Source organism: Melospiza georgiana, chromosome 8 (assembly GCF_028018845.1).
Source record: "Melospiza georgiana isolate bMelGeo1 chromosome 8, bMelGeo1.pri, whole genome shotgun sequence".
NCBI lineage: Eukaryota > Metazoa > Chordata > Aves > Passeriformes > Passerellidae > Melospiza > Melospiza georgiana.
In genome coordinates, this window is record NC_080437.1 from 25221206 (window position 1) to 25233621 (window position 12416).

Below are 12416 nucleotides of genomic sequence, written 5' to 3' on the forward strand. Positions count from 1 at the left end.
CAGCATGATGTAAAGTTGGCTTGCAATGACCCATTTAGAAATCTGGGCACCTCCACTGTTAATTTGCACAGTAAATTCAATTAAGAGCAAATATTTTGATGCAGAAATAGGATATGAGATTGACACTGGCATCTGTCATCAAAGTCTTGATATATCCTTCCTTTAACTTACAGCCATTCAGATCTGGAAAGAATGTAGGATCTTTTTTAGAAGGCAAGTATCCCTCAGAGTCTGTGTTCTGCTACAATGGGCTGCCTGCCACCTCTGTAGCAATACCCACCATCTTGACAGAGATATGAAGGTGAGACTAAAAGGAAGGTCCATTGTCTAAGAAAAAGTTTCAAGGGAGAAATTCCCCAAGAGTTAAGTGAATAGCAACAAAAACCCTGCAACACTGGTCAATCTGTGAAGGTGGCAAACTCACTGTAAAGTGCCAGGGAGAAATCTCTGGCTCCTATTGCTGGAAGTAGGGGTTCAGGCTGTCTGACAGCCAGTGAAACTCCAAAGGGAAGATCAAAGGCTTGACTATTAGTTGTGCTAAATTCCTGTTAGATTTCTCTTGTACATCAAAGGACCCTTTAAATAGGGAGGAGCTGATTCCCCTGGAAATATCCTCTGCTCAGTACTGGCCTTTCTAGTAAGCCCCAGCTTAGTGGTGAGATTTGGGCCACAGGATGTGGCACAAATGTCCCCCTGAAGCTTTCTGCTGTGGGAGGAAGCAGACTTGGGGTTGCTCTGAAATACACTTGGGGCTCAACAGGCTTCACTCAGTTTCCCAGTGTGAGGGGCACAATAGACTTGAATTAAAAGGTACTTAAACCCTCCTCACAGAGGCATTGCAAGAGTATAATTGTGCTTTCATGTCAGAGCTCAAAAAATGTAAGCAGTGCATGTGGAAGAAATTAATATTTTCCAACCACCTGTTTGTTCTCCCCTGTTTTTTTGGGTTCTTTGTCTTCAGATGATTGTCTTTGAGCACAGCTCATAACAAATATTGAAGTAGCACTCCGCAAAATGGCTGCTAAAATATGCAAAAGCTTCCTCTTGTTATCATACTATCAAGTGAATCCATTGCTGATGAATGGGAGAACTGCAAATGTAAAGGTCAGAAAATAAACAGAATTAATCTAAAGCATCAAGATGTCTGCACAAAGCATTTTCCCCAGTCTGCACACTGTACAGTCAGTATGTCACAGAAGATGGACACTTCTTTCCTGCCCTGCTCATATAAAACAAGTATCTACGTTTCTTAAATAAGAGGTGACATGGGATTTAGTTTTTTCAGGGAAAAAGCATGAAATTGGATGATCACTTGTCATGATGGCTTTTTTGGACTGCTGTCTGAGACTAAGCATCTTAAGAGGCTTTATATCTGCAGATCTTTTTTCCCTTCTTCACTTTAACCTATAATCTCTATCTTCACATACTCTTCTGGTTGCTGCTGTGAAATCTGTTGTCCTGTTAGACACAAACACAGTTGCTCACCTGTGACTGAGAGTGGTCTCTTGTCATCCTGTCCTATTTTAACTCACAAGGCCAAATTTGCTTCTGTCTCATCTGACTCTTACATCTAGTTTTCATAAGTTTCCAAGGTGACAGCAATGGGCTAAACCTTCCTGATATAGTGGCTGCAGGGTATTTGATTTTTGTATGATGCATGCCACATCAAGAAGGCCTGTTTCATTCAGGCAGTTTAAAATACACAAATTAGGGATTAGCTCAACAATTAGATGCAATGAATATCTTCCAGAGGATCTTTTCTCCCTGCAGCATGCAGATCTCCAGATTTCATGGATAGGTGTGTCCTTTTCTTCCATGTCTGTTGAAGTTCTGATGCAAGTGCACTGATCTGACCTTGCCCCCTTTGCAGTCTGAAAGCACCCCTGTGCACCCAGCCCAGCAGCTGGTTATCTGCCTCATCACCCAGCACTAGATCCTCCCCTCCAGCCTCTACAAATCCTCCTCCACATCCTGTCTCTGTGGTCTTTCTCCCATGCCTGAGCTGAGCAGCTGCAGCTCATCCTTGCACCCAGCTCCTGGGTGGAGAACTGATGGGTGGTTTGGTGACTTCTGTTCCATGAGCAGATGTGGCTGTGCAGAGCCTTCTCCTTGTGTTTGCCCATAGTTACAGTCACAGTGCTAGCTGATACTAAATCCAGGTGAAATTAATGGAGTGGCTGCGTTGTCTCCATTGACTTCTAAGCACAAATTACAAATTGGAAATCAGGTGCCCATGCACTAATTCAGAAAGTGGAGAGGAGTTTTAGGTCACTGTAAACTCATCCTGCTCTGCACCAGGTCCCCACTGCCTGGCAGGGCTGGTACCAAGGAATTGCATGTCTCTAATTAGCCAATTCAATTGATAACACTAACACACAAGGAAAGTCCTGACTTGCTGGTGTGAAAGCCCTGCAGTTTTAGCAAGCTGTTTCAATGCTCCCTGTTGCTAAAGCACAGGAAAAAGGCAAAAACCCAGAATCAGTGTGATCCTGTTTTGTCTATCAAGGGCCCCTGTGATCACAGAGCATATTTCTCACCCTGCTCAACGTTTTTTGCAGGAAGAGCTGGCATAAGTTGGCAAGGACAGCAAGCAGCCCCTCCTTCTCCTTCTCCAACCAATAAAAGGAACAAATTCAAAGGCTCTTCGATAAAGTGAACCAAGGTACAATCACAACAACCCCTGGTGCTGTTTTACATTTGTCCCCAGGTGTCAGCTGCAGGCTGCTGTGCCAGGCAAAGCAAAGCCCATCCCTCATGGTAGCTGAACATGCTGCTAAAGCAAGTCTGTAAGGCTTCCTCTTTTCACTGATGGAACTGGGCTCCACCTTGGTTATCCAGGTTGAAAGGGGAGGTGGTTGAGCACAAACCCCACCAGCCATGTGGGACACAGTTTAATACTCTCACTATGGCACCAAGGTTAAAGTGGTGCCTGGTGTCTAAAGCTCAGGGTGCATTTGGCAGAATCCTGGTAGATTTTCCCAGAAAGCATGTGGTCCTTCTGGGAACAGGTTCCCCTCGTGTGAGCTATCACACAAGGCACAGTTAGCAGCCTGCTCTCACATGTGTGAGTGCCTGTCATTTAATGGATGACTGCACAGAAATCTTTCCTGTGCTTACATGGATGTTCCCTATGCCTCCAGTCCAAAACTGGTGCCTTTCCTTTTTCAAGATCTCTTTTATACAATGGAAAGATGCTTCTTTCCATTATAATTTGCCTTACATTGACGCCTCTTTCTGCCACATTAAACATGAAACTTCCCAGAAAAGTGACAGTCCTTGCTCAAGATCTTTTGCAATTCAAGGACAGGCAGAGAGAGAGATTAGAGAAAAGAAATGGAGAAAGAACAGGTTTGGTTTTTTTTTTTTTTTTTTCTTTTGTTGGTTGGAGACAATTAGGTTCAACAGGATGGAAGGTATTGTACGATGAGGAGGTGGAATTGCCCCTCTAAGGGCCATTCCAGTCTTGTGCCACAAATCACAGAATATTCTGAGTTGAAAGGGACCCACAAAGGTCACCAAGTCCAATTCTTGAGTGAATGGCCCATGCAGGGATTGAACCCACAACCTTGGTGTTAGCACCCTAATCAACTGATCTCATCTCAGGGTCATTTGTTTCTTTTTGGGCTCACTGTAATGAGCTGGCTGGAAATACAGAGTTCATGTTTACAAATGAGACCTGCTCGCCCCTCAGCCCAGCTGCCTACTCGTCCACTTGCCCTACGACTGTGCAAGGAGCTGCTTGCCCATCTTTGCCAGAGCGTGGCTCTGACATGTTTGTATCCATGAGAATCCTAATTGCTTTAGGACAGCTGCATCCCACCACAGCCGGTCTTCCTGCGTGAGCGTCCATGCATGAGGCAGCTTCTTTGGAGCGCCTGGACTCCGGGCTTGGCCCAAATTTCCTGTCTGGAAGAAGGCGGCTGGGGAAGCGGGTTGAGGGCCAGCAGGTGCGAGGGAAGTCCCGGCTTGGCAAGGGAAGGGAACAATGTCCCTGACCCCGCGTCTGCCCCTCGGGGTTGGTGGTCCTGGGCTCCCTTGTGCTGGGGCGGGGGTCGGCGGGGGCCCCGCGTGTCCCCCCCACCTGTCGCGCCAGCGGTGGCACATCTGGGCGGGGCGGGGCGGGGCGGCCCCCGGCGGAACAGCTGTGTCTCCATGGCGACGGGCGCGGCGGGGGGGCCGCGGTGCCGCCGCCCCGCCCCGCCGAGCTGAGCCGAGCGGAGCCGAGCGGAGCCGAGCCGGGCGGAGCCGAGCCGAGCCGAGCCGAGCCGAGCCGAGCCGAGCCGAGCCGAGCGGGGCAGGGGGGCCGGCAGGCGGCATCGCGGTTCTCGGCGCCCTCCGAGCCGCCACAGCCCCTGGGACAGAGACCTCGCGCGGTGCCGCCCGGCCCGGCCCGGCTCGGATGCCGCCATGGGGAGCCGCTTCTCCAGCATCCCCGCGCTGCCCCGCGGCGGCCAGGGCCGCCTGCACCGCGCCCGCCACCACCGCCTCAAAGGTACGGCTCGCTCGGCACCCCCGGCACCCCGAGCGCCCCCGGCATCCCCGGCACCCCGAGCATCCCCCTCCAGGCAGGCACCCGATGCAGCCCGGAGCGGGATGGATGCTCTGGACACCCGGGGATCGGATGGGCACCCGGCAGGACACAAATCCCGGGTACCGCAGGGAGTCCAGAGTGGGGTTAGACCCCTGGGACACAGAGCACCCTGAGCACCCACGCCGGGCAGACACCCCGGACACCCGGGGGCAGACATCCCGGATACCCAGGGGCAGACATCCCGGACACCCTGGGGCAGGCACCCCGGACACCCGGGGGCAGACACCCCGGACACCCGGGGGCAGACATCCCGGACACCCAGGGGCAGGCACCCCGGACACCCTGGGACAGACACCCCGGACACCCTGGGGCAGGCATCCCAGACAACCTGGGGGCAGGCACCCCGGACACCCTGGGACAGACAACCCGGACACCCGGGGGCAGACATCCCGGACACCCGGGGGCAGACACCCCGGACACCCTGGGGCAGGCTGTGCTCCCCGGGGTAGGATGCTCCGTGCCTGGCACCTCGAGCCTCTCGCGGTGTGAGCCCCCTGCCCTGCTCGCAGCGCTGTCACTTCTTCCCCAGCACTGCCCCATGGGCGGCTGATGGGTGCACGGCTCTTTCCTTACCTAGGAAAGCAAAGGACAACGATTTGGGGGAGTAAGAGCACCAAGAGTCCCCGAGTGCTTATTGGTGAATGAAGGCTTTGCTTTGGCGTCTCTTCTGAGAGCTCCATGAATGTGTGTGTGCATGGGACTGTCAGTCCTGTTCGGAGGAGGGCAGGGAGTATTTGGGGTTCCTTGTCTCGCTGATGTGGCTATTCTGTTCCTCAAAAGGATGCCATCCCTTTTCTGAACTCCTGGGGACCTGTTGGCACCAAATGGGATGGGGGTCACTTGGGTAATGTGGGCAGGAGAGCCTGCCAAAGGTCTCCCCTGTCTCTGCTCTTTTTTACCCCTTTTGCTGTAAGTTGGGAGGGTGGTAGCAGAAAATAGCCCATCGTTCATGAACACAGTCTGCTCAGGCAGCAGTACACACACGCTGTGTGTGTTCAGCACTACCTGGGTACCTCTTCTCTAAGGTCATTTTCACAGCCAAAGACACTTGCCAATGGGGGTAGAGGATGTCACACATCTCTCTGTAAGCAGGGAATGAGGGAAGGTGCTGCTCTAACAGCCATTTCAGATTATAACTTGTTGCAGCTTCCTCTATGTGTTGCAGAATATGCAGCCACCAGCATGGAAAATAGGAATGCTGCTATTCACCCTCATTTTTTGCTGGGCTTTTGGATACTTCTTTGGCATGATCTAGAGGAGTGGAAATGGTTAATGATGAGCTGGGCAACTGGTTGTTATGGGGAAGGATTTTCTGATACTTGCATTATTCTTCTGCTGAATCTCTCTGCCCCCTTTGTCTGTACTTGGGTGATTTGGAGCAGTTGTGTGAACTGAGGGTGGTTTTATCATGGCCATGCAAGGAGATGTTAGGAGTGCTCATTGCTATGTCACAGACAAAGTCAGTGAGAAACTCAGCCCAAGCAATGGTGGTGCTTCAAATCAGACTGGAAAGGAGGGGGATGCTGAATCCTAAGCAGTGAACCATCATCCTCTATCAGTGCAAACATGAAGGCACACGCAATGCTGTTGTTGTTGGTATGCAATTGTAAACTGCCAGGGAGGATTTGTCTCTTTAAGAATCATGCTGTCAGCTGGAAGTCTTTCTGGAGCAACCTTAAGCAGATAAGAATTTATAAACTGAAGCCAGAAGGGACACTGCCACTTAATCCATTAACAGTGGCTTACGTGAGATTTGGAGGATGCTCTGTATGAATCACCTGATTGTGGGGGGTGGGAGCAGTGAGTTGTGTGTTAATGGCACTTTGTTTCTATATTTCTTCCTTTAATTTACATTTTAATTCTTTTTCTACCTGTGCTGAGGCAGCAAGCATAAATATTCTCTAGATTCTAATGCAACAGAGCATTGAAATAATTTTTATTTGGAATAAAGAATGAACAAGGCATTGCCTTTGTTGTAAAAACTAAGCAACTGCCAGGGACAATATGTGCCTTTTCTGTCTTTTTTGAAACCAGACTGCCTCAGGTCCTATTTAAATGCAGAATAAACAAGTCTGATTGCATTTGACAGGTTTCTGTAAAATGGACTCAAGGCATAGCAGTGAAAGTATGAATGTCACACAGTTTTGTTACATATCTGCCATTTAACATTTTGTAAAGTATATTTTAGTTGAAGGTCCCCAGTTGTTCTTCCTTCAGTGTCTGGCTTAGTGTTAAGGGATACAGAACTTTTATAAGTTGGCCACCATGTAATACTTTCTTACTCTGGGACAGCCTCTTCCTGACCTGGTGTTGGGGTGATTAGAGCTCATTCTTGCTTGAGAAGCAGCTGTGATTGCATTGTTTCCCCAAGTGGTCTGCACACTTTGAATTCAGTCCCTGTGCCTTACAAGTTCATCTCACCCAAGTAAGAAGTAACATCTCTGCACATGGTAGAGCTGTCGCCCACTTGTGCTGGAAATTTTTATGTCTTTCTCTTAGTCCTGCTAAAAATGGTCACCTTTAGTTACATAAATCTTCTGAAGACCATGTGATACTTCTGGTGTTGAAGGCATGAGACAGAAATCTCACGAAGGCTGACACGGCTGGCAGAATATTTGCTTTGCTGTGGATGGTCCTGCAAAAGGAGGAAAGCACACAACTTGACTCTCAGGCTTCAGCTGCAGTTTTAAAACCAGGTAACTGAAATAGGCAGGTCTTTATGAAGGTACCTGCAATAACAAAGCAGGCTGATGATTTTCAAGTTGCTTTTGAGTAAGGTAATACTTTAAAATCTATTATGTCCAGCTGTTTATAAAAGCACTTCACATAACTGTTCACTAGGAACCACTAGACTTGAGCACTTTGGAATTATCTATCTGTTCTAGAGCAGTATGTCATATCTGCATTAAGAATCCAGACTTTGGGGCCATAGTTGTGCCTACAGGCTTTGCTCTTTTGGAGACAGTGAAAGCTGAACTCCTCCAGGACTGCAGGTGATGCCATGGTCCTGATGTGGCTGTTTACCTTGAAGTCCTGGCCAGTGATTGGAAGGAGATTTTCACTTGGTGATATCATGATGGGGAGGTTGAGGTGAGATTATTTTCAGAATTCCTGTTAGTATTTCCCTTCCCATAACCCAGATGTAGTTTGTCAGGGGTGACAGAAGGTGATCCTTTGTGTACTTTCCTAATGCTGTGCAAAAGATTATGATTATCTGGTAACAATCTCCTTAAGGATGCAGCCAGATAAACTCCAGGAAATTTTTGCTGTCCACCCTCTCTGAAATATGGTTTGTGATAACTATCAAACAAGGTGTGTATGGCTGTTTGGAGGGAAGCCAAGTGGGAAAACTCCAGCTGTATCTAATCTCCTGAATTCTGAGATGAAAAAGATCAGCCTTCTCATCAGTGGCTCTGTGTACTGTTTATTTAGTTGTGTCAGGGCAGTCTGCATTGAACTGTTCCAGCCAAGGAGAGTTTTATTATTTCTCAAGAGATGGATCCTCAGTTCAACTCCTTTCCTGCCCTCAAGGTTCTTCCAAGATAGTCTATTCTATCTCCTCTATTAACCATTTTTTCTAATCCTGGTGTATCATTAAGTTCCCCTCCTTGCCTAGTGTTACATATTCCCAGTCTCTGGCTTTTGCATTCTTTCCTTAGGTACTGCTCAACCTTGCTGGAAGTGTTTAACTCTTCCTCCTGTGAGATGTGGGCTGTGTGCCCTGTTTGAGCTGTGGTGTAGCTCCCAGATGTGCTGGGCCAGGATAAAGAAATGAAGTTTTTCTAGTCCTTGGGTCGGAAGTGAGACACAGGACTTGAATGCCATCTCCTGTGCTCCATGGACATGTAGCTCTTTATCCTCCTTTGTGTCAGCTTCAAGAAGGCTTAGCCATTGCTGTAGACAGGAGATCAATATTACATTGTAAAAGCTAAAAACTATTACTGTCTTCTCTCTTAAATCCTCTCCTCCAGCCTCCTACTCAGGTTTGGTACTCCTTCCCGAGCCCCTCTTGCCTTGAAGAGTGAGTGGCAGCAAGCAGGATTTCTTCCTGTTGATTTTCTCATAGGTGAATGCACCTGTGATATTTTTGCAAAAGGATGCATGCACAGTGTTACAGAAACAGCCCCAGCTGCCAGGGATCCTCTTTTCAGCAGTGCTGATTACTCATGGGCTCCTCTTTTTTATTTGTATTCCAGCGGCATCCGGAGGCTCCAACAAGATCTTAGTCACATTGTGCTGGGTGCTCCTATGGCTGCCTGTACTTATTGCTCATTCATCCAGACAGCTTTTACTCATGGGTCTGGGGGATGTCTGTAGAATGAGTTGGGGTTTATACTTCAGAGTATCACATGAAGCAGCCTGGCACCTCAACAGAGCAGTTCTTAGTCCTTTTGCTGGGACACCTGCAGTCAGTGAGGATCAGCAGTGGTTTGCTGAGGGGTGTTGCCACCTCTCTGGCTGCAGCCCCCAGACTGGCAGCCTTGGCCAAGAAGGCAGAGGCTTTCCTGCTTTCCCTCACCCATGGAGAGCACCAGTCAGGATTACACAGTCCTGCATTTCTGCAGTTGCTGCTCCAAACATTATATTCCACTGACACATAGACATGTCAGACTTTTTCTCCATTTCCCTGGTGCTTTATGAGCTTCTGAAACACACATAGAAGATAGTAATCTGGCTGGTGAAGGCATTTCAATAATTGTTTATTGTTGAAAGACTGTCCTGCTGCCATCTCCATTTTGTGCACTCTTTAGATAGAGCTAAGGGGGGAGTAAAAGGTTATCAGCAACTGATGGTCACAGGGCTTAGAAGTTGGGGTGCATCAGAAGCATTTTTAGACATCACAGGCAGTGCATTGTGGGGATACCAATAGTGATGCTGTGAGATAACCTCAGCTCCCATTGCTGTCATAATTGGTTCTTCTTTGAAGTATTATATTATTTTCTTCCAGCCTTACAGGGTCAGAAGTTTCATCATTCAAGGCTTTGAAGGATGCCTCCTGCTTCCTGCCCTTCTGCTTTTACTCTGTCAAGGGTATGCTTGTCTCCCTCTGACCTGTCTGGGTTGTGGGTATAAGGTTTTTCCTGCCTGAGGTTGTCAGGTTTGTATGACCTTCTCCCAAGCACTAGATTTTTCCCCAAGCTACTGAACTTTGATTTATTGCATTTAAACTGCCTAAAATTGCTCAGTGTTTCAAACACAGCAATTTATTGATCTTACTTTTCCTTTCCTATTGTCTGTTTCATAAGGCGATGAAGCCTGTTGGTGAGCAGGTACTGCTGCAGCTTTTCACAAATTTCCCACGAAATCATGTAGTTGGTTTCTTGCCTCTATATTTCTCAAGTGCAGGAAAGTCTGCTTCTGAAAACCAGTAGGAACCAAAACATCAGTTGGATGATTGAGCTAAAAATATTAGTGCCAGGCCTCAGTAATTAAATAAAGCAAATTAAATACTAGAAATTATAAGGGAAGCCAAACAGAGGAAAATAGAGGCCATTAATAGATTGTTGTGTAAATGTGTATATTATGTATAGTTCTGGTTCTTCTCCTTCCAAAATCTCAGGAAAGATTTGGAAGAACTGGAAAAGATTCAGAGGTGAGTAACAAGAATGGTCATAAGTCTGGATTAATTTAATATAAGGAATGATTGAATAAACTAGGACTGTTGTCTCTGGAAAAAGGGACAACTAGAATGGAAACGACTTGCAAGTAAAGAAGGGGCAGAGCTCCACTGTTCACTGTCCCTTCCAGTACGAGAATTTGGAGGACATAAAATGAACAAAAGGTGACTGTAGCCACCTGCAGTAGGTAGTTGCTTGGTAGAGTTCATTCTTGATGGATGCTATGGATGCTAAAATGGATCCACTTCTAAGGAAGATTGGAAGAAGTCATGAAAGAGGAATCCTTTGACATTTGTGACAAAGACCATTTGGCCTTCTCATTTTGACTTCCCAAGGGTATCTTCCTAAAGCTACCTGTGTTTAGCTGATAAGGGTAGTGCTAAAATGAGAACTTTAAACTTCAGTGAAAGGTGCAGCTGGGTTGTTCAGACCTTGCAGTGGTAGATGGAGGCATAGAGCCGGCTCTCGTGTTGGCTGGTCTCTAGCTGGATCCATCCTCTTTATCCTAAGTATCCCTGCCTGGTTGTTTACAGGGTGGTTCATTGCCATGTCAGTGTCAAAGCCATACACAGAACATCCAGGCTTTATTTGGGAGGCAGAAGAGATTGTAACCAGGTCCCTGTACAAGCTTTCTTGGACGTGACTGTGTCTCCTGCACACTGTGACTTTGACCGATGCAGTTGCTTTTCCATTTGTGGGCTCATTTTGACTAAGAGAAAGCAGGTTCTCTCTGCTTACAGTGACCTCCTAATGGCAGAAGCCTAAGTAGCCCCTGCTTCATTTTGCTTCCTAGACTGTTGAAATGGCAGGTTTTGTGGCTATTCCCATATCTGGGAAGATTTCTCATACAGTGGCGTGGAAGATTTCCGGTTTGGCAGCTGTTCTTACCCACTGCTGCTAGGATAATTGCAGGAACCAGCACTTCTGCAGTGCTGAAATTGTTGCCTGTGGCAAGTACATAAGTACATGTTGTTTTACTTACAGTGTGTACCTTCAGAGGGGCTACTTATTTCAAGCTGGGGATCCACACGTGCTCTGACTTGGTCTGCCTTGAAAGTTTAGGACATCTGAGTAATCCAGTTCTGAGCTGTGTCAAGGAGTGGGCTCCACAATACTTGTGTTTCAGGATTGTCTTCATCTAGAAGTGGTTGATCTAAGATTAACCTTAATCACTGCAGTGTGCAGGTGCTCAGTGCTGTGCTGAAGACTGCCAAATCCCAAAGTAGTTTCTCACTTTAATCACAGCACCATGCAGGTGCTCACTTTTGTGCCACAAATACCAAAGTAGTTCTGGGGATGAGAACTGAATTTTCACTGAAAGTTAGGGTCTAACTGTGGTTAAAACTTTTGTTGTGAGTGTGACATATCCATGACCTTAGGCTGCCTTTTGGCCTGGCTAACCAGGGCATTGCTAAGCTGAGCAGGGAGAGGAGGGCAGACACTTGGATACTTACCCATACTAAGATCTGGGTTGCTGCAAAACTGTGGTTAAAATTGAGGTGAGAATAGGTTTTCATCTCCATTTGTTCATGGGGAGCTCGAGATTGTGAAACTATGTTGTTAGAAGATGCTAGTTCATGTTTACACTCTTGGTTATTTGGCCTTTCAAGTACAGGATTAAAATAGGATTTTGTTTTGAAATTATAGGGCAGAGGATGCCATGGTGGCATTATGTTTATACAATCCTCCATTAGTCCACCTCATTTCAACTTTTTGCTGAAGCATAGGGAAGGAATCTCAGCTCTCAGAAAACTGTCAGGTTAAACTGTAGTGCTGCTTTATGCAAAATTTTGAAAAGTGAATATTAATAGTTCTTTGCCAGCCTCAGAGATAAAATTCCATGGCAGGTTTTTTAGTTTCAAAAAACTCACTTGATGTAAACTTTTTGTTAAAAAACCAATAACAACATTTTACTAAAAATTTATTCTAAAGTACAGACATTACTTGTGGAGTCTCCCTCCTCTCTTGTTCCTCGGTATTTAGTATTTGAGTTTCACACTGGTAACACTGACACTTTTCAGATGTTCCTGCATGGGTGTAGGCATGGATTCACTATTGACATAATCTCACAATTTTTATGATATGACCACCACACGTCCTATATCTAGCACCAGTGCTTGGGAAGATCTGTTCATCAAAGCAGTGGCTGGGGTCAGTAGCTAGCAGTGGGTTAGCAAAGAGGGAGCCTGCTTTCTGAGGAGACAAAG

General features: G+C 47.0%; 1 protein-coding gene across 1 annotated transcript in view; it reads left to right on the forward strand.

The window, feature by feature from the left end:
- The first annotated feature begins 4345 nt into the window (after nt 1-4345).
- The window catches only part of NEURL1 (neuralized E3 ubiquitin protein ligase 1), a 139704-nt gene continuing 131633 nt past the window's right edge, over nt 4346-12416 (forward strand). The window contains exon 1 of the mRNA XM_058029361.1: nt 4346-4492. Within this exon, the coding sequence (XP_057885344.1) occupies nt 4408-4492 (85 nt within the window). The 5' untranslated portion in view covers nt 4346-4407. The remainder of the gene's footprint in view (nt 4493-12416) is intronic.